At 40.8% G+C, this 23366-nt stretch overlaps 1 protein-coding gene across 1 annotated transcript; it reads right to left on the bottom strand.

Moving 5' to 3' along the window:
• Positions 1-647: 647 nt before the first annotated feature.
• On the bottom strand, positions 648-19368 carry NMBR (neuromedin B receptor). Its single transcript, XM_059835629.1, has 3 exons — positions 18953-19368; positions 3412-3760; positions 648-1049 (listed from the first exon to the last, which is right to left on the bottom strand). Exons 1-3 carry the CDS (start codon positions 19366-19368, stop codon positions 648-650), a joined length of 1167 nt encoding a protein of 388 aa, XP_059691612.1.
• Between the last annotated feature and the right edge of the window lie 3998 nt (positions 19369-23366).

Below are 23366 nucleotides of genomic sequence, written 5' to 3'. Positions count from 1 at the left end.
GAAAATAATGTAATTTTAGCAGAGAAACCTCTGCTCTCAGCAGCAAACAGAACCCCCAAAAAGTAAATTCTCAACTGTGTGTCTGCCAAAGTGAAAAAACAAGGCAGATTTAAATGAGGTAAAGATCTGGCACTCGATAGTTGAATATTTTTTTATCTGAAACTAGAATCTATGCATTACAATGGCTCCTTAATTGGTTCAAAAAATGCCTACCAGACTTAATGAGCAATGCTTGTACACACAGCACAGCTAAAATCATCCAAAGTCTATTAGAGCAAGACATAAGCGTGGATCAATATGCAGTTAAAAATACATATTTTTCAGATCAGAAAATCTATACTTTTCCAAGCAATGTTAGATCAACTACACTAATATTCATTATTCTCTTTTTTTTTATGTTAAACATATATTAGCATCTCCTTTGAAGTACAATATGAAGCCAGTCAGTTTTGTTTCTCAATAAAGCATACTCTTCACTTCTATCTAAAAGTAAGACTAGGTATGAAATAACCTCAGCTTGGCCAGACTTTAACAGATCCTCTGTGCTGAGGACTCAGATAGTCTAAGCATGTAAGACCCAAAAGTGAGTTACAAACTGCAAAGAAAAAGTTCAAATTTGTTCCACAGTCAAAATCACACCTCTTAAATCATAATGACATTTCTTGTTTCAAGTTGTGCCCATTCAGTTGTGTCATGCTAGTCACTGTGTTCCTGGTATTGCTTTTCAGGGAAGTCATTTGAATGGCGGAAGAGTTGCGCAAGTAGCTGGCAGATCTCTCTTGCTGAGCTTTCCTCCTGCAGCGAAGCTGGTTGTTGAAATGCCTTCTGAAACTCTCACTAAGAAAATACAGTGCAAATGGGTTGACACAAGAGTTGCAGAAGCTTAGCACTCGGGCCACTAATGTAACAACCATATGTCCTGTTGATGAATCAATCTCATTGTAATTAAAAGATCGGTACATGTATAGCACGTGGTTAGGAAACCAGCAGATAGCAAAGAAGCCAACAAAAACTAGAACAATTTTTGCCAGACGTTTCCGAGTTTCCATCTAAAAAGATGAAGAGAACCCAAATGAACAACAACAAATAGCACTACTCCACATAATAGACTTAATTAAAAGGTAGCATTTTGTTTTATATTAACTTTAACAACTATCATAAGTAAGGCCAGTAAAAATGCTTCCTTCAGGGGCTGAATTACTTTTTCTATCATCTCATTTACTTTCCTTTCTCACTTTCAATTTACTTTCAGTGACAGACCCTAGCTGTTTGCAGTTACAGAAGCTTGCTCTTTCTATATGATATATGCAGCAAGAGTGATTCATGAGCCAAGTAAACACTGGCTTTTAGCCTGAAAGCATACACCAAAGGATTCCATGAAACACAACTTTTCCTGATGAGATCTCGGTGCTTGGCTTGAAACTTAGTTTTGACTAGAAAGCTATTTAGAAACCATTGGCTTTGAAATGTAGGGACATTACTAGGGTGTTAGCCATACAATCCCATTATTTTGCTTGCAATGTCTCAGCTTGCACCTCTCTCCTAGGCAAACCACCAAAACTGCCTTGCGCAGTCTGAAGCATCTTAATTCCAGGGTAGGGTGAAAGGTTCACTTAATCTTCAACAATGACATGAAGAAATGTACCTTAATTGCAGTGCTAAAGTATAACTGGATTACAATGTAGATATTGTGAGTAGCTGAAAATTTGGCAGGAAATGAGCCTACACAGCGGTTCCAAACTGAGAGAGGGAGGGAAACTGGCCAGGTAGAAGGCACCAAAGGGAGGCAGAAACTCTATACATATTCCTCCCAAAAGATCTATTATCTATGTCAGGTACCAAAGTTTTGCAGAGGCAGGGAAGTTTTCTGGCTTTGCTCAATTTTCTATCAATTTTAACCTGAAAAATTCAAGTGAATTTATTCTAACAGGGTTTCAAAATCTGTTAAATAAAACTGCAAGTAGTTTCCTTGGCTCTGTCTAAACCAAAGACAGTGGGGAATTCACAAAAGATGGGAAAACTCTACCCTTCCAATTTGGTAGGCTTTGCACTCAGACAGATTGCAAAGGCAGACTAAAAGGTACAGAGGTATAGGGTGAATATTACACTTCTGTGCTATGGCCTAAAGAAACATGAGTTGATAGCAATAGTCTGAATTTACTTCCTCTTGCTGGGAGATATGTAAGTACACCGGAATTTTCTATTCTTCTGAGCCTCATAGATTAACAAAAAGAAAAAACTAAGTAGAATGAAAAAATATGTTCTTACTTTGAAAATACATGTGGGTTCAGAAATGTGATATAAATTAAATATTGTTTCCATCCTGAGGGTTCAGCCAAAAGGCTCTCTATATTTCACAGGAAAATAAAATAATACATGAAGTGCTAATATATATGCATTTTTGACAAGAAACAGGCTAGAGTAGAAATGAAATGCTGAGCAAAAAGGACATGAGGGAATGTGGTCTTTCTTCTTAAAAAATATGTACACGCTATATATGCAAAGAGATTTCAGCAAGTGTAAAAGTATTTTCTAAAATATTGGCAGAGAAAACCCTTCCAAATTGTTTTAATGGGCATAAGTATTTTTCTCTATCAATACTAATACTTTTGTAAAGTGGTTAAGGCACTTTCACTGCAAAAGCTGTTTGTATATATAAATGTTCCTGCTAATGAGCAGCCTGTTGCTATCTTATTGCTTCCTGTGCCTTACAGGGAAGCTGGCTTTGCCCAGCATTTTAAAATGCTTTGTCTCAAAGGTATACAAAACATATACCAAAAGTTTTATAGCATCTATAATAGAAAGGGTATTAGAAAAGTGCGAGTTCAGGATTGTATCCAAGAAAGATCTACTGAGAAAGCCAAAAAAGAATCTGTTCATGCTCTGTGTTCGTATTTTCAGGACTCCTTGGTCTGAGAAGAAACTTAGATCCCCTAAGAAAAATTTTCACTGCCTATGTCAGTTTTCTCGTTTCCAAGCACAAATAGAACAGGGAGAATTCTCAAAAAGTCCATGTAAAGTTTCTTCCCAAAATGGCTGCCTATAGAGATAGGTGAAGCCACTAGCATTAACTACAAAAACATTGTTCCTCAGTAAGAACACAAGTAATGGTTACACTAACAACACATACAATCACATACATGAATCCTATTTCTTGTTAGGAATATGCATTGATGGCATTGAATTTATATTTTTCCTTGCTCATATGCATTTACATACTGGGCTTAATACTGAGTAATTGTGAAAACAAGGAGATTTTTCAGATAATCCTCAGCTTACGTGATGCATGTGGAACCTGAAGTAATCCTCTGCGAAATCCAACAATTTGGATGTTATAGGTCCTGTACTTTCCTTTATAAGTGTATACAGCACACAAATCTTGCATCAGGATATAAAAAGCAAATTGCTTACCTGTCTTTTGGAATGCTCACTGTATTCTCCGGGGATGTTGTGAGCACTTTTTATTAAACTCTTTGCAATATGATAGTAGTAGATACTAATAACGGCAAGAGGGATAAGGAAATACACAAGGAAAATCAGCACAGAATGGATCTTCGGGTGCATATCATCCGTCATGGGGTATGGTATGCATGCTGTGAAATTGGCATTATTTGTGTCATTGATGTGGACTAGTTCGGAGAACACCACTTCAGGAACTGCTAGGAGCATGGAGATTACCCAGATGGCAATGGCTTTAACACAGGTCCATAGCACTGCACTGGAGGTCTGGATGTCCATGGGATTTACAATTGCTTTGTACCTGAAATTGATCAAAATGCAGTTGCAAATTAAAAGGTATCTTTTCAAATTCAACATGTGATTCATAAGGTCACTTCATACCTTTGATTAAAATAATGTCGTATTTTGTTCTTATTTGAAATGTCAGTATGTTTGTAGTCTTTCTTAAATTTGCATTCTCTAAATCTCTAGTTCATCTGCATATATACCCACCAGAGGGGGCAAAAGGAGCCCTGGCTACAGCCTGTGGCTGTAGATGCCCATTCTGTGCCAGCCTGGTGAAAGTGCAGAAGCAGCCATGACTCTGCTCTTTCTTTCCCCAAATCCTCCCAGCAAATCCACGAACACACACCCTACCTCCATACTTCCACCTCACGCTCATACCAGCACAGGCACACTAGAGTTCGTTTCCTTCCTCAGCTCCCGCAGCCCAGGACTCCCTCCTGCCTGCCCCCACGCTTTCGCACTCTCAGACTCCACCAGCCCCCCTGGGAGCGCTGGACAATAATCAGCATTGACCACCTCTTGCCAGACTAGCAACAACTGCTGCTGTGGTGGCTCTTGCCTTTCCACCCCAGCACCTTTCTGCACACAGATACACTGTCCTGACTGTAATGCCTGGAATATAAGCATCTTCATAAAGTCAGGCAGGAATGACTCCCAACGGTCTGTGCAGCAGTATTAAACTCTTAAAGAAAGTCAACATTTCCACATAAACAATTGGAGGCTGCTGCTCTATACCGCGTTTTGGGAAACTGTCTCATAATATATGATTACATATAAACTTTTGCAGAATTGATAATTTCATAACCATTACAATGAAAACGGGAAGTATTGCAGAGAATCGAAATACCACACTAGAGCAAAGTAAAATAGATTAATGGAAGTAGACTCTGGTCAGGAATTCTTTTATTAAAAAAAAAATTGTTGCAGAAGGTGATACAAAGTGAAACATACCACAAGAGAAAGTCAGGTTTAGAAGGCCAAGTATGCTTTGAGAAAAACATCTCAAGGATACCTTAATGTTTTGCTTAGATTTTTAATTTATTTTGAAAACATTTATTTTCAGAATGTAGGCAAATTATGTTTTCATGTTTTTGTTAAAAACTGAACATTGAACAAAACATTTTGGTTTGCCTAAGCTGTGGTAATTTGGAAGGTTGCTTTATCTGATGGGGTTTTTTTTTGCTTCTTCAATTTTTTGTTTCTAGTTTTGAATTGATTTGGGATGGTTGAGGGGTTTTTTTGAAATTGCAGAAGTTTTGAGAAATGGAAAAATGATTTTTCTTTAACATATGAAGAAATGTTTAACAGGTAGAAGGGAGTCAGGAGAGATTCATACTCCAGGTACATCATGTTGTTCATGTTAAGGTCTTTCAACGGGTGAATCAGGTTTCAGGTGCATTAAATCACCCTCTGAGGTGCTTATTTTTCTCTGTTAGCTATACAATGAGCTTAGAGTGAGAACTGTAACTTCAATGTCTCTGCTGGTGATAAAACTCCTTATCCATGCATGTAGATACATATACATGCATATACAAGTATAAATATGTATGGGTATGAACAGGTGCCTAACTACATACCCAGGGTTAGGTTATGGCTAAATATAACCTGGTTGCTGAAGGGAATGCTGAGAAATGGAATTGTGATCCCAAATACCCTTTATGGCTGATTTGCAGGTTCTGACAGGTACGTCATAACACCTCAAAACCTTGAGCAGATGTTTGAGGAACTGCGGATAAAAGCTATATCCCCACGCAGCAAGTTGTGAGTTTTCTGGAAACTAACAGTGGAAATGGCTATGCCATGAAAATGTATGGAGCAGGACACTGTCTTGGTACCCTAGCAAATTTTTTCTTCAGAGAATATTTGAGTCAATATGTGCCTTGGAGCCCTCTTTCTCAGGACTATGATAAATTCTCTTGTCACTAAATAATTAAGAATATTAGTGATATGGCTGTTACCGAAAATCGTAACCAAGAAAACTCTCCAAACCAAATGATAGTTTAGAAAGCCGACATTGGTTTATTGCAGCACTGGGTGCGTGGGGGATTTTTCCTCCTAGCATGCACACCCAGTTGAAATCATGACAAGTATTTAAACAGCTAACAAAGTTAGTTACGCCTACTGGTCCCACCCCTTAACTAACTATTAGTTAGTACCTTTCTTACTTCATCTTAAAGATACAGTTCTCTCTTAATTCACTACACATGCCCAGAGAGTGGGGGGCTTATTTGGGTTGGGGGCATTTTCTAGCTAAGAGGTGTGTTTTTTAACATTATAATGAGGTAGATCAGCCTTAGGACACCCATTTGGGGCATTTCACTGACTTTGTTGTTTAGTATGTATACAATACCAAGTCTCAAGGTTGTATATCAGTTGTTACCAGGAGATCCAGAAGCTCCTCCAAGGTGCTGTATCTTAGTATACTGTTTATCTCAAGGCAAACAACATCAACATAACCCAATACAGCCAGTCACCACAGCCAGCCTGTTTCCAGGAAAACTAATGCATATTTCAGTTCATCTGACGCAACATCTTCTTAACTTATCTACAAAGTTTTCACAAAGGGGTCTGTTCTTTGTACGCTAACTAAATTATTTAAGTCTTTGGTATCATGGCTATTTATGTTCATATCCTCTCCAAATTCAGAGAGAGGGGTTTTACTGTGTCTTCACTTTTATTATGGAGTAGAAAATTAAACTCAGTAAACTGTCTCTGTTAATTTATGTTTACCATTTCTTCTAACACACAATGAGAAACTCCCTGGACACCAAGGTGTAAAGAAATCCTTTATACTGCCATGGGAAGGATAGAAGCTTCTGCATGAATGCTCCCCAGCACAAACTGTGACGTTATTATTCAATAATTTGCTTCCTATTGCTGTCTGTCTTGATTTCATTACATACAGACAGACCTTCTATTTCATTTCATTCAACTGAGGTGACGTCAAGTCCTTACATCTGCTCATTTCTTTAAAACTTTACATTGCTGTGGAAGAGCTGGTTTGGGGACTTTGTGGGGGAAAAGGACATTGGATAAGAATCACGTTTTGTACTACAGGGGTTTTTTTCCCTCTCTTTTCCCATTGCAACTATTTTGACCACAGTCCTGTCCTCCAAGACTGTGGCCATGTACAATTAATTGTTTTAGCAGCATTTGCTCTCGTTAATATCTAAACAGGAGACCTTTTCAGAAGCCTTTACATTAACAGGAAATGTGGCATACATTTGTGCCTTGGCATGTATTGCTGTTTCAGCAAACAGCATGCCTTCCCCCGAGCTACAACTGACTTCAAGTTGGAAGGCATTGGAGCAGTGTGCCCTTTTTCACAAAAACAGCTGGGTTCAGCCCAAAAAAATTCTTCTTTAATCCTATCAAAATTCTACTTGCTACTTCAGCTGACTACAAGATAGCACTCTTCTTCCTACGACTCAGCCCTGCACAGTACTCGGTGTCAATGGGAAGGAGAAGGCACTAAGTGCTTTACAAAATCTGTCATCTTGTTTATATCTCTGAAAGGATACAGTGTAGAAAGAGACAGGTTACAGATAAAATCATATGTAAATTGAGTGAAATTAGAAGTGTTCCCAAAATGAATACCCAGCCTCTTCCTTTGTATAAAACCAGTGTAAGGCTAAAACATACCACCAACAATTTAAATTACAAAGTGCATATTTCCCATCAATAAAATACACTGGTAAATCACGGTAAGGGTGCAAATTATGTAGTCAAATTAGTAAGCAAAATCCATCTTTTCCTTTACTTCACTGATGAAAAAAGAAAATTATACGTTGCCATGAAGATCAGGAAATAATTATAAATATGCATTTGGTTTTAATTAAAAGCTTTCATGTAACTTCTGTCTTCCTACATCCTCTATCATTATCACTGCTGACAAAGGCATCCCAATGCAGGAAATACTTTTATAATAAGTTTCCTTTCTTTGGAGCTGGGATTTCTGCCAACAGACACAAGCACAAACTCACACATTCTGCAGATATTGGGTTTGTCTGTATAGTGTATTTTCATTATAAAGCAATCTCCTCCCTTCCACACAACCCAAAAAAACTGATGAAAGAAAGAATACCCTCTTCCTCCAGAAGCTACCTTCTAAACTCCAGTACAGCTTATCTACTCTTCCCCATCTTTGTTTCCAAAGGCCTTCACAAAGGTGTTTCTCAGCTCCCAATTAGTATGCAAAGCTCTAGTCCTGTCTCTGCTGAGTCCACGATGCTATTCCGCTCCCACACACTTGACTGCAAAAGAAGCTGCTTCACGATTAGGCCTAAGCTGTCCCTCCGTTGCAGTGCTACCTCTTTTTTTAGAGTACTTTGCTGTGATGCCCTTCAAAGACAAGTTAAAAAGAAAAACCAAAACAACTAGACAATACTTAGGCAGCCACTGGACTACAATTCCAGCCTACCATTCTAACCAGAATTGCCTCAGTATTTCCTTGCCCTTTTGTTTATGTATCTTGTGTTGTCTCTCCTTAAAAACCCTTCAGGTCAGGGACTTTCTTCTTGTTCCTGTTCATACAGCACCTGCCACAAATAGGACCCTAATTTATCACCCACTTTCCTACATGCCATCCCAATGCAAATAAATAAATATAATAATGAAGTGTCATAAACCAAGCAGAGACCTAATTCAGGCAAGGCGGAGCCACACTACTTTGATTGAATTTGCATTTTAATCCTGGAGCTGGAAGAGTTGGTATCATTTGCTTTATTATAAAGCTTCTGTTTTAAGTGTTGTTGCTGTGTCATAGTACTGCATTTCCTGCAAACTAGTCATTTATCAAAACCGTTTCTATGTTAGCATTTTATTGTGTCATTGCATGAAGATTTCAAACACAAAAAGACAGCTTTTAGCCTAACAATATAGAAGGATATAAATATATCTGAAGAGGAAACATAGCTGCATGGTCAATATTTGTTAAAAATGCTAATATCATGTCCAGTTATAGTCCACTCCACTAAAGTAGAATGAAATTTTGTATGGGGTCAAATCCCTTTTCTTTGTATGGGCAGTTCTGTAGTCTCAACTCCAGTCACATCATCAAGAGGAGGGCAATTTACCTAGCTGAAAACTATGTAGAATCATTTGATGTCCAGTGTTGTGGAAACTCCTTTCACAACACACAAACAGCCTGAGATTCACATTTGTTCAATTTTATTCTTTTAAATTCTTGCAATTTAAAGTAGATTTCTTGAAGATTTTATAGTTAGTCCTAATACTTTTGTTCTGTGCTTATCTAAGTGCAGAGAATTGCATTCACCAGGAATGAGCATCTCAGAGATCTGATAGCCAAATATAATGAATAGTGTTTGAAATGAAGACCAGCAGACCATGTGTAAACACAATTAAAATTAATGTCAAGGGCATGTGTTCTGTGTTTCTCAGGGGGAAAATCCTAAGATTTTCCTAAGTGAAAAAAGTTTTCCCCTCTGTAGAAATACGCTCTGTTGAGCCAAAAACTATCAATAATATTTCAACAAAAAAGTCTGATTTAGTCTTTTGGATGATGATTCCTCCACCCTGAAAAGAATCAAAACATAAGTTTCCCAGGATGGTTTTTTTTTCTGCATGAAATATATTACCTGTCCTGTCCACTCAGTGTTTCAGAGGATAAATTTTCTCTTTCCTTTTCATTTTTTCTTCTCTTTCAGCTTCTTTCTCTTGCTATTCACTTCATATTAGCTAACTAGATTTCTTACAAGCTAGTACAAATCTTGCAATGTTAGCTCACTGCCTGCAATCTGGCTTTTTAGTCCTACTTGTCTAAGCCCATTTACTTATAACTGCACTAGTTAAAAGTACCATTAGCAATTTGTTCAATTCTCCTCCTGAGTCCAATAATAGTAAATTGTTTCACTGACTATTATTCAGAAGAGTTCATATATGTCAGTATTCCCTGTAGATTTATATTTAAATTTGATAATGCCAAGTCACTGATGAACATATTTTTAGATATCTTAAGACAGACAAATATGTCTTCAGCAGAGTCACAGTTTCTATCAGTTTCCACTGTGAAAATGGAGAGGAGAGGAGAGGAGAGGAGAGGAGAGGAGAGGAGAGGAGAGGAGAGCAGAGGAGAGGAGAGGAGAGGAGAGGAGAGGAGAGGAGAGGAGAGGAGAGGAGAGGAGAGGAGAGGAGAGGAGAGGAGAGGAGAGGAGAGGAGAGGAGAGGAGAGGAGAGGAGAGGAGAGGAGAGGAGAGGAGAGGAGAGGAGAGGAGAGGAGAGGAGAGGAGAGGAGAGGAGAAAGGGTAGGCAACCAGGAGCCAAATCTAACAAAAACTTATGCTACATCTATATTAGCAAACTACACAGTGCCAGAGCCTATTCTTGGAGGCCAGGTGGCATTGGCTGGACACCCACGACCATCCCATTAAACTCTTTAATCTCCCAATATGAGACCACCACATCCAAACAAGATAGGCAGTTTATGCTTCTGTGGGTAACAGCCCCTGGGCTTGCGTTTAATCCTGAATCATGCCTAGAAAATGTTTAGGAGAATGTTGATTGACCTAGTCAAATCCACACCATGGGCTGCTCTAGCAGTTTGACAAGTGGTTGACTTCCAGCGCTCAGGCCTATGTTTTGACACTGTTGAATATGTTTTTGTGCATATATATATATATATATAAAAAATATATATACACACATATGTATGTGCGTGTGAACATATGTGCATAGCTAAATACACACTTTCAGGTGCCTGGTCCCAAGAACACCACCCAGAAGCCTTGTGCAACAGCTGGCCTACCCCAGCCCACTTTGCCCCTTCTTTCGTGACTTCTAAATTATGCAAGTAGCTGTATTTCCCCTGCTGTGCATGCCAGGAGCTCCCCTGACCAGACCCACTCAGTTTGCACCTAAGCTTCATTAGGATCCTGAAACTAAGCACAGCAAAGCTGAGGAGCCTAATCTCAAAGCTGTGTTTAAGTAATGGCTGGAGCACACCAAAGTCATTAGCCTTCACAAAACAGATGTGACAAAGGCAGCTCTGGTACCTGCCTCTCCAAGAACAAAACGGAACATTCATTCAGCCAGGGTGTCCAGGAGTCATTGCCCAGGCCTCCTAGACAGTGGTTCGAAATTAGCTTTTCATCAATGAGGAGAAAACCTTATTTTTACCAGGCTACGTCATACAAACCTCTGGATTTAGCATTTCCCACTGGGACGTACACAGCAGCTTAGCATGTGTATTCTCTTGGCTTTATTGCCTTTCTGGAGCATTTACTTCATTCCAACACTAATTTGGAATTATAGATTTTGGATTCTGCTCATGAGGGGTGGGCAGGATGAGGGGAAGGTCAACACCTAGGTTAGAGAGTAGGCAAGCCTAGACAAGCTTACGTACTGCTGGGCTTTGTCCCCTAGTGCTCTGCTCTCCATCTAGTCATATTACTTCTTCCTCACTATAATCTTATTGTAAGAAAAAATAATCTTAGAAAACCATATCTAATCTTGTCTTATTCTTTCAGAGTTTATATTCGGAATCTTGAAGGGTCAAAGGAGTTTGAGGAAACAGAAACATTTCCCCAAATGGGCTTGATCCAAATCCCATTGATACCCCTGCCTTTAGATTGACAAGGTGAGATGCATGCTTATCTATATATCCACATAAGCATATCCATATGCTTATCTGAGATCCATGCTTAGTGCATGACTCCCAGCAATGACATCCACACATACTTGAATGAAGAAGATCTCATAAAATCATCACTGCTGGAGCAGAAGATTGATAAAAATATCAGTTACAGAAATGAAAATGCCTGGAATCAGAAATCCCGGGTGTAAAATATGCTCAGTGCCAGTTTACCTTTATAAAATTGTTGCTGTTACAAAATCATTCCTCCCATTTCCTTCATGAATTCAGTAACAGTCCATGCCATGGCAGATAATGTAACTATTGAGAAGAACATTACATGGTCAGATGATTTTCAGAAATGCTACAAGCCAGGAAGAATTAAATAACCAAACCTCTATTAAAGTATCTGGAACAGACTTAGATTTTACCATTTGAGAATCTAGACCCCAAATCTCTAATTCCTAAATTCAGAAAGCTGCAACTTCATTTATTTACTCCAGTATCATAATTTGGAAGGCTCCACTCTCACTTTTATAATTGTTTCCAGTTCAATTTCATTTGCAACTTCTGTTGTAATTTTGCATTTAAATCAATGTAGATGGAAAAAACCAAGTACACACCATAGTAAAAAAAGGAATATTAAAAAACCACAGAGGAAAAAGATAATACAGCAATCCTTAAAATACAAACAATCAAACAAACTTGGAGCCAAAGCACAAACATGACACTATATTAAAAAAAATACTGTGAAAATTAGTTAAAAAAAATGAAACAATATTTGGGCTAGTCATGTGAAGAACAAAAAAGAATCATATGAGATAGAATGATAACATATCAGAATAATCCATTTCTCTCATATCCATACATAGACCACAATTTTATTTGTACATATGCTCATACAAAGCTGGAAATACACAATTAAATCTACATGCAGCAGAACTAATGCCAATGTTTGTATGGATTGTTTGTCTCTTGGTTATTTTCTCTAACATCTGCAAGTTATGCCAAGTTAATTCTAAAACACACTTCTCTTCAACGGACACCAAAGTAGGTTTCTTCTTACCTTCCACAAATTTCATGAACTTGTAAGAACTTACTTGCTACTTGTAATCACACTGTCAGATTGGGCGGAATCTCGGCATCGATTTAGAAGTTACTAGTGGAGGTACACAGGGATTGTGACTGCATATGCCTTGTTTCATTAGTACATATGAAAAAGGCAAAAAGAATTTAGCGCTAGGAATACATAGTTTGGAAGAATGGTCCTACAGCAAAACCTATATGAGAAATACACCAGTTCTTCTATAATTAAACTATTTAAAATCAGGGCTCAATGAAATTGTCCCTTTTGGGAAGGATATTTGAGAGATCCATCACTCTGCACATATATAAAAGATACTTATTATTTGTTCTCCAATAAATTTATCATCATAGAAAACATGTGAAATTTTTTCCCCAGAGAGCATTGGTAGAGTGTATTTGGTCTTTGACATTATTTCTGAGGACCTGCTGAATGCAGAGTTAAGGATTCCAACAGTCCAATTTGGATAAACCCACTGCAACGTAATATAGAAGGGAATTGTGTACCATGTTATGGGGAGAGACAAACAAAACAAATGTATGAAGATACACGTTCAGGCCCGCTTGGTAAGAATTCAGTTGGATCTGCTGTTCAGCAGCTATTTTGTCTGCCACAAGCATGGATTTTTACTGAACTGATCAAAGAAACAGGAAACAGGAGGAATGGTTTTGTAACAGTTTCTCAGGGTTTAGGTTGCAACCTACAAAAAGCTGTCAGACACTGGCATTTGCATTAAGCAATGCCAGCACAACACAGGCATTGCATTGATTAGTGACTAGGATAAACACCACAGCCATTTCTCACTTCGCCATCCTCAGGAATCAGCTGTTTCTGTATCAGCTGAAGAGCACACACAGGACACACGCACAAAGGCAGGAGTTCAACAGATGTGTGTGTCTGTATGAAGCTTGAGAAAAAATTGCCTAACTTGGGAGGAAAATGTTATTTGCTGAGAAATCATTTTCAGCTGTTTAAAGATGGTCACAAGAGGAACTTCTCCAACAGCTGACTTGAATTGCCTGACTTAGACAAACTTACCCTAAAATAAGTAATTCCTCAATCTACTCCAGATACAAAATTTCTCCTGCATCGTTGCATGGGTTTTTTTCCCCATCCCTTTTTTCTTTCCGGGATATTTTCCATCATATTCCTTTTAGCCGTATGGAATGGATATAATCGAACTAGAACATTTTGGGGTGGGGACAGGTGAGGACAGGCTTCACTGTTTCACTTGACAAAAAGGATTGCTCCTGACAATATATGCCAGAGTTTCATCAAAGGTGTTCTGGTAAGCTTTATTTTCTCAGTCAAATTTGCACATATAAACTAAAGGGTGAGCTGAAAAAAAGTGAGAGACAAAGCTTGCCCAATCACTCTTAAATTTCTTTTGCTTTGCCTGTTATCGCATAATTATAACCACACTGCTACAGCCTACGGTGAGAAAAACATCTGGACCATCATCTCTTTCAATGTACTTCAATAAGTCATTCATTCAATACACCTGTCTCAAGTGTTAGGGTTTCTAAGAGATATACTTATAGATTTCATAGTTCTACTGGTTCCACATAATTTTGTTTTCCCATCTACTATATATAGTGAAGGCACTGTTTTTCTCTTATACATGCAGTCTTTCATTTTACCTTTATTTTTTCTTTATTCTTTGGTTAATTATAGGTAATTTTCAGAATGTCATTTAATACTACTTTCATTGTCAACGCTCTTCAGTCCCTGAATGTCAACTATTAGGGCTCAGAAGGAAATCATGTCCACTTTCGTGCTCCACCTGTTCCACCACATGTAATAAGAAATTAGGATTTTAGAGGTCTCCAATCACTGTATTTCAGCTTGAATCAGCACCTGACATAACAAAAGAAGAAACTTTTAAAAATTCTGAAGAAGAGTAAAAAATTTTTATTAAGAGTGATTTTACTGATGAAAATTCAGAAAGTAGTTACTAGGGCACCTTTTCACACTTCTGAATGTCTTCAAAATATTTCCTGAGTCCCCAAAAAGGTGGAGACAGTAGGCATGTAAACTGAGCCACAATGGCTTTTGTCATCAGTTGTAGTCAGAAGTCAGCACATAGATACTAAACTTGCACAAAACATTTTTGAGTCTCTTTACAGTTTTAAAAATACAGAATGCAATCTTCCAAAATTAAAGCAAATAAATAAAGAAATAAAACAAACAAACAAACAAAAAGGACCAAATAATTTAGCTGTTCAAATCTATAGGACACATTTTAAGCATCTCAGTCAGTATTTAGTTATTTAAGCATGAATTTAAATTTTCAAACTCCATTGTTATTAAGATATAGGAAAGGAGTCACAGCACTAATGAAAAATAATTTTGCTACCTGGTTAATCAAGTTTGTGTCTCATCAAAGGTGTCTTTCTATCACACTTTTTAGGAAGAACACAAAGAAGATGCTATTTCAATTGCAGTAGGGCCAGTTGCTCCACTGTTCAGCTTCACTGTCTTCACTATAGTGCAGCAGGACTGTATTTGAGCTAACACATTTAAACCCTTCATTAGAAAGAAAATTCAATCTAGAAAAAGTAGCAGAATTAAATTTAATCCTATTTTTACAGGTCACATAAAAAATGAGGCATAAATGACAGCCAAAGAGAAAAGGAAAGGCTATGTGGGACAAATCTAAAGCTGTTGTAAGGAGCTGCCATTTATTCCTTCAAAGGCTATTCACTCCAGTCTCTTGGCATTTTTTGGATGCAATTGCTTTTCATCAGCATACACAATAACGCAGTGATGGCCATATGTGCACACTGTAGCACTCATTGTTAATCCACTGCCCCCTGAGCTTCTCCAGCCACCTCTCCACACCAAGGTTTATGCGTCATCCAGCCCTCTAGCTCTGAAAGGCATCTTGCAAACATCTTTCTGTACTTGTGCTCCACTTCCTTACCCTAGAGTCCTTCCCAGGCACAAAATGGCCCTGAGAAGAGGATGAGGAGCCCCACGGGCCCAGTTTACACTCTGGGATAACTGCATGGCCCACCAGGGATGTAAATTGGAAAAGCACTCCCTAAAGTAGTGAACAAATTCATGGGATGGTTCAAGTCAGGCATAGTTCAAGCCAGGTTCAGCCCTGGCTTCTGTCCTTTTTGCAGTGAGGAGATGCTGGCACACCTTTTCTTCATGTGTGCCATGCTGCAGTCCCTCTGGCTACAATTCTCCTCTCACCTCTTTGTTTTTACCCTCCTTATCCAAGACCACACCACGTCCTGGGACTTTCTCATCAACATCCATTAGCCCTGGCCAAAACTGCAGTCCCTGGCCCCTGGAGAAGCAAGCTATACAGGAGACCGATTTGTATTTCCTTGTCCATCCACACCTCTAGGAAGTGCACCCCTGGCCATCACGCACCAGCTCTGTGGGCACTTTCAGGATGTGCTGAGTGCTATGGGAAGTCTTCCCTATGGCCCCATCAGTTCCCTATTTTTTTTGCTTTGTACTTTTTTGTCCCTCAGTCATCTTCTTTTTTCCATTTGTCAGCCACTGTAATTATTAGGTTTTCTCTTTCTGTAATCCACCCTCTGTTTTTCTCTTGGTTTTTTTTAAACCAGAGAAATATTAACGTTTCTAGAGGTGGTCTGGTTTCTCTGCAATAGAGGAAAATCCATAGGACCAGTGGCCATGAGGGGCAGGGGTGCTGTCCCTGCACATCTGCATGGCAGTGAGAGGAGATGTCTAGCTCAGCAGCACTGCTCCTGTGCTGCCTTCTGCACCCCAGAGGAGAGGGAGACTGTACCCTCCTCTGATGCCAACACACTGCACTGCCAGTGCCACGACTGCATCGTCTCTGCTGCCACCATCCCCACCACTGCCACTAACCTCCCACCCTCCTCTGCCCCAAACTGTGTGGGGCTGCAGCAGGGCACCACCACCGACCCCTGGCAGCCAGACGCACAGATGCTTAGGGGTGGGAAGGGCTGTTTGATGGGACCAGCTGCTATTCCCAGGATGGGGATGGGCAACCTTGGGCATATCTGCTGTGTGCTGCCAACTTCAGTCTGAAAGTGTGCTCTAGGGAAGCCTGGGAAGCACTGTTACAAATTAAATATCATGTTTGTACAAAAAAACCCCCAAAAAACCGAAACCAAAACCCAAATAATCTCAGTACTAGATAATGAAGCTTCCAAATAGGAGGTGCACATTTGTCACATTGAAAGCACTAGTAGTGCTGAGAGACACTTCTGTGACAAAAAGCCATATGAAATAAAGCAAGTTTAGAAAAGATATATATACAGTTAATATTAATTTTTCTTCCTTATAGCTTCAGTTTGTAGGTAACAATCGTTCAGAGCTTATTGCTTCTGTAGCCGTTGCTGTTAAATGTTTCACATACATGTGATTTGCCAGGCAGAATTTCTACATAAACAAGAAGTGCTAATTACACTGTGGAAACCAGGACAACCCCCCTTATTCTAATTCATGCAGGCACACTGTAAAGAACTCTAAATATTTATAAATCTGTTCTTCAGTGTAATCAATGTCTGGAGTTCTATACAGTCCTGTGGTAATAGGGAGTAAAAAGCAGGAAAGACTAATGATCATATATTAAAACGTACTTTGATCATTATCTGTGAAAGAAGGGGTCACTGAGAAGACATTGTATACCAGACCAAATATGTACTGGATTATAATGGAGCCTTTTTAGCAATATCACTGCTTCCAAACTGCTAACAACCTATGCTAGGTTTGCTTTTCTAGAGGTAACACTTCCTCCAGCCAGGCCTTGCCTCCTCATCACCTCTTAGGGGCAGAATGCTGCCACCAATTCTGATCTGCCGACATAATTACACATACAGTTTCCCCATAACCGAATCTAGTCAAGATGACAGACTAGGATCTGGCCACAAATTAGTGTGACAAAACTCCTTCCACACCAGTGTCTCCCCTTCAGTTCAACAAGTGTCTGTCGTACAAAAAAGTAGACCTGAGTCCAACCCAAACTCCACTGAGAGTCCAGCCAGCTTCACTCAGAGATGATTTGGGCCCCTAGGAGATAAGACACTCGTCTCTGAAGTCAGTGGCTGCTCTTCTGACTGAAAAAGAAATGGTTTTTGTTCTCAGGAGCTGAAAATGTAATGGCAGAGGTTAAAGAAACAGTTGCTAAGTTCTTAGTATACCCATTTCTGATATTTGTATATACTGTGGACTCCAAAATGCTGGAGGAATGTATTTATTATGAGCTTAAATGGTCACAGTACACCATCTGTAGCTGTTTTCTAGGATGTGTAATTCTAAATGCATTCAGTGTAAACAGAGTCAGCATTGTTACTTCTTGAATCTTTACTGATATTAAAAGGATATAAAATCATATGGAAAAAGCAAACAATGAATGCTCCAATGCTATATAAAAAGTAAATGAATGAATCCTCAAACATGAAACCACCAGCATTCCCTCACATTGTATTTCATTGAGATATGATCTCCTCTGCAAATAACTTCTTCCCTTTTTAAATAAGATACCACCATCAGGCTTCTAAACAGTGGAAATGGAGCAGAAAGAAAACTGCAAGGTTTGCTTGGCTCTCGAAGGACAGTTTTTGACATACTTTTTAACTGAGGTAACCAGAGAGTTACAGGTGTTCACTTTAAGGAATGTTTTGCAAGCTCTTTTTCAAAAATATAATCCATTTTCATCCGTTACAAAGTCCTTATACACAAGTACTTTATTTAGGTCCTGATTCAAACACGCCTGAAATTGATGGCCTCTGAAGAGTACTCTCAGGTAGAATCCAATTATTTACTGAACTGGCTACAAAAAAGAAATAAATTACAGTTATACATTATTAAAAAAGGTTTAAAAGTTTAAAAGATGTTACTGTAAGTGTGAAGATACACTACTAAACTCAAGCCTTTACATCATGCACCAATGTAATGCATTTGTTCAGCTTAAAATCCAACAACAGAAAATGGGGTAATTCCCATGGAGAAGGAATTAAACATTTTCATTTCTGGCTTAAAAAAATTGCTTAGATAAGGGAAGAAGGATAATTTCATTTAATTTCAGGTTGCCAATTACACTGCAATATTTTGTCTTTCAGAGCCTGAAGCACAGTCAAACAGCCACCCAGTTGCTGTAAATCCTTTAAGTATGCATTTATATTAATTGGGAGGGAAAACTTGGGGTCCAGCTCTCTGTTTCTTCCTAATTTGACAAGTACTGCAGATGGAAGTGTTACTTTCTAGTTTGTTTGGGTTTTTTTTCTTTTTTTTCTTTTTTCCCTTTTCTATAAGTTCAGAAGAAGCCAAAATGAATAGTGTGAACCAAAAGTTTAATTCTAACAATTACAATAAAACAGTTTGGTCCCTCCAAATTCCCAGAGGCTGAACTAGTTCTTGCTATCAGTCAGTGAGGGGAGGAGAAGTATGGGCACCTCACAAGTTGGAATGCAGGGACTGCAAACCAGGGATACCTTATCAGAGGGGTGCTTTACCTTTCATGCCAGCTCCAGCTAGCCTTAGTCCAAGATGCAGAGGGCTGAAAAGGCACAGCCAAGCTTTCCTACCTGTCAGCACTGAGGGCGGTGAGGGTGAAGACAGAAACACCAACAGAGGTGAGCTGGATGGCAGGGATGAGTTTGCAGCCCACCTCCCCAAAGAGCCACTCCTCGGAGAAATACCGGGAGGCATCCACGGGCACACAGGTCACTAGCAGCAGCAGATCGCCCGTGGCGAGGCTGGAGATGAAGATGTTGGGCACGCTCCTCATCGCACTGTTGGAGATGAAGATCTTCATGAGGGTGATGTTGCCCAGCAAGCCCACAGTGATGATGAGCAGGTAAAGTGAAGGGATCACGCAGCGGACGGTGAATATGGCTGTGCTCTGCGCAGGGGGCAGCACGGCTGTATCTGGCACCAGCCGGGTGCTCCCATTCCCCCCGAGGGGCATTGCCATGAGCTCGGGCGGCAGCTCTGCCTCCATCCAGTTCCAGGCAGACCGGAGGTCTCCAGTGCACAGCGCAGTGGGAATCACAGGAAAGCTTCACCTCTCTGCAAGTCACAAAGTTTCTCCCCTTTCCCTCCTGCCTTTCTTCCTCCCCCTTTTTCTCTGTCGAGTTTTCTCCCCCCAGAAATGCAGAGGAAGCACCGTCCGCCGGCGCAGTGGGGGGCGAAATAAAAAATAAAAAATCCGGTGCCGCTCCCTTTCAGCTCTTCGGACAAGCCCTCTCCCGGCGGGCAGGAGGGCGAGATGCTGAGCCTCGGGGCCAGCGACCGGCCTCAGGACAGCAGCCTGCCCTCGCCCCCGGGAGCAACCTCGGGGCGCCGCCGCCGCGGAGGCGCGGTGCGGCCGCCTCCCCGCGCCCGCCGGGGCCGCAGCGGACGCCCCGCAAGTGCCGGGGCCGCGCTGCCGCGGAGCCGCCGGCGCTGTCCAGCGGCGCCGGTGCTGCTCGCCCCGCGGCTGCGGGCGCCGGAGCCGGAGCCGGGGGCGAGGCGCAGACCAAGCCCGCTTCTTGCTCCGCAGCCCCGACTTATACCTGGTGCTGGGAGGAGCCGCCCCGCCTCTCCTCCTGCAAGCGCCTGTGCCCGCGCCCCAGCCCCGAGGCGCCGAGGTGGATCTTGTGCGGAGGGGAGACGCGGAGCGTGGAGCCGCCGCCGTCCCGCGGGGTCCCAGCCCCTGGGCGCGACGGGGGCGGCTGGGAGGGAGGAGGGGGCGAGGGGGGCCGCTCCCCGCGCCGCTGCCCTCCGCCAGCAGCCCCCCGAGAGGCGCTGCCCGGCAAACAGGGGAGCTGTCCGCCACGTCGGGCGCAAGGCGGGATCGCCTCCGGGAAACCCGTCTTCCAGCATCTTACCCAGGTGAAACCACGGCGCTTTGAAATACAGGGTGACGGGGAGCGAGGGGCTTGGAGATGAAGTGATTTGACTCCTGTCATCCGGCTGTAGGTTCTGAATAGACCCTACCCAAAGACATCAGCTGCCTTTAACGTTTTAGGGTTTGATTTGCGAAGTTGCATTTCACATTAGTCTCGACTATGGAAATGGGGATAGGTGCTGTGTTTTATCTATGACTTGCTATGCAAATGGTATAACACATAAACGTTGTTTGCCTCTTTGAAGTGTAGCATTTGCCCCTAGTGTTTCTTGCTTTTCAGTGAGGTAATATCTTTTACTTCCTAGTGTCTGCACATGTATAAGCTTTCCAAACAGCTCCATCTGTTTCCAGCAGAAGCCATGAATGTAGGTAGCATTGCAAATATGCTGAAAGAGAAGCAAATCTACTGGACTGAAGTTTTCAAGAGCTAAGGCAGAGGAATGACAGCATTTGCCAGTAACATGCTGTGCAGACTGATTCTTCCCTTCCTTTTCTCAAAAGGGAGTATGTGTGAGCTTGCAGTGTACTTGCTTGTTCATATTATTACAACAGATCTCTTGAAGCCCAATGGGTTTATGATAGATGTATGGAGAAAGCAAATGGACAGAGAACTTGCTGAAGTGGGAGAAAGAGTTTGACCACTGAAATAACAGAAGCAAAGCATGTCATGTCAGCAGTAATACATAGCCTGTCCATGGCATGCTGTCCAGAGGAATTAAATTTAAAAGACATCAGCAATCTATCGTAAATAACCTTTTACTAAGACTATCAAACAAGAAGTATTACTGCTTCTTAAAAGTTACACTTCTCTGTATCTATTGATTGATCTGTGTGACCCTTCTCACTTCCCTGAATATAGAAATGTGTTGAAGTTGTGTAAATTACCGATTCATATAATGCTGATTAGTTTATTAGAAAACCCAGACAGTGCTAGTCCTCAGAAATGATCAGGCTCGAGATTTCACCTTTACCACTACGCAGCTGATAGGAATTGTCACAGAGCTCCTCTGTAAGTGATTCTTGTTATAGATCAAGCTTCCTCCACATGGTGTTAAATTCAGCTACACTCCCTCTGAGGCAGCCTTGCTGTCAGCTTGGATATTTATCACAATTGCTGGTACCCTTTACTTTGCTGACTATACACAAACTTTTCTAAGACCATCAATATTCAGGTTTCTGCAAACAGTCCGAATCAGTCTTTTTGGTTCCCATTGGTTGAATCCAAAATGTGTCTTTAACACTGTGACCTCAGAGTATGGTCGTTTCACTAATTTATTTGGAAATGGGTTTATATGTGAACAATCAATATGATTCCCATTGGGAGAGTAGTTTAAAGTCAACATGTCTTTAATATTGATTTACCTGAGACATCAAGAAGCTGAGTCTTTTTGCATGAATATCAACAGAACACTTCAAAAGCTTCTATTGGCATAAACTTCTTGCACTTTGCATGGAGAGAGGTGAGACCCCTTGCTTTTTGTTGCACAACATCACCGCTCCTATTGCTGCCCTCCAGGAGAATTTCTTATATCCTAATAGTTTTTACCTGTCCTTTAGTCCAAAAGATGGAATTCCTAAGGTTGAGGAATTAGGAACATATTCAGTGGGAATTTATGTTCCTGATTTTTGTCATTACTTGATTTTATCTACCCTACATTTTCAGAACTCTGAACAGCAAGGAAATAAGCTTTAGAGACTGTAAGTGTCTCCAGCTCAAAGGAAACAGAAAGTTAGATTATGCTTCTATTGTCATTCAATGGATGTCTGTGTAAAGACAAGGGAATATACTCAAACAACATGAAGACAATTTCCTGCAGAGGTAAAAAGGAGAGGGAAAAGCTCCACAGACCCTGACATAAACCAGACAGAATTCAGATCCCCACATACAAACTGTTTGTCCTTCTCTTTTCAAACAAAAGAATCCATCCAACTCTTTGAATGTTATTTCAGATTATAGTCTAGAGACAATTCAACATGCAGCTGTGACACAGTACTTCGCACACGAGTGAAGGAGAGAGCAAGAGCGCTATGGGTGAGTCTCCTTAGTGGGAAAGAAACTGTACATAGGCTGAAATCAGCAGGTGTAGACAGAGCGTATCTGGGAGTGCAACACCACAAGGCAGGGACTGCCTCAACTTGGAAACGTCAAAGGCAAATCTGCTTTATCAGTAACTCCCAAACACAGGGATGCGATACCAGTCCGTGTAGGAATAAGGGACTGCACACATCTCACAAACGCCCTCTACCGAGAACTGCTTCTAACAGGGAAAAAGGCTCCTTTCACGTGTTTGTGCAGCTCAAGGTGCTTGGTAATTCCAGGGCTAACTCCAGATTTGCACATCACAACAAACTTTGTGCAGTCTCACGAAAAGCCAAGCATATCTGCCACCAAAACTACCTGCAGTAAGTAGCCTTTAATTAAATACGCATGCTTGCAAACTAAATGAGAACTGTGTTCAAATGTTCAAATGCAACCCTGGAAGTGATCAAGTTTGAAGGCCTGATCATCAGCCATGCATTAAAAACAAACAAGGCAACAAGCAAGGAACAAATACTATTTAATTTTAAACACTGAGCATTAGGAACCAAACCTCAGAGAAATTTGTGTAGTATCATGCATTAGACCAGCAAATACAGTTGAAAAAGTGGACATGCCTTGTAGCAGAGAGTAACTTCTTCCAGACAGTCAGATGTACAATAACCTTAAGTCATGTCTTCTTTCTTGTTACTTGAATACAGGCTTTCTTAATTTGGTGGAGGTTTTTTTGGCAGACACTTTCATTACCTTTCAGCTTCTTGAGTCAGGGGCCCTATTTAAAGGACAAGAGGATACAGAAACAGATCACTTCCCCTACCCCCAGGTTTCAGAATAGATAACAGGGTTTGCTGCTGCTACTACGTGGGTAGCTGGAAGTGGGTCCACGAAGCAGGTGGGAAGAGTAGGCAGAGTTGGAGAAAGGAGGGGATGGAGACAAGGGCTCTCTACCTGGGTATAAAATGCTCCATGTTGTGGAGCCTCCAAGGAGGACAAATTTTAAGCTTCTAAGGCCACATCTCTAAGGCCAGACCTCAGACTCTAAGGTTAGACAGCACAACATCAAACCTCTATG

Source organism: Gavia stellata, chromosome 2 (assembly GCF_030936135.1).
Source record: "Gavia stellata isolate bGavSte3 chromosome 2, bGavSte3.hap2, whole genome shotgun sequence".
Classification (NCBI taxonomy): Eukaryota; Metazoa; Chordata; class Aves; order Gaviiformes; family Gaviidae; genus Gavia; species Gavia stellata.
Note: the sequence above shows the minus strand (reverse complement) of the source record. Positions and strands in the feature narration are given on the sequence as shown.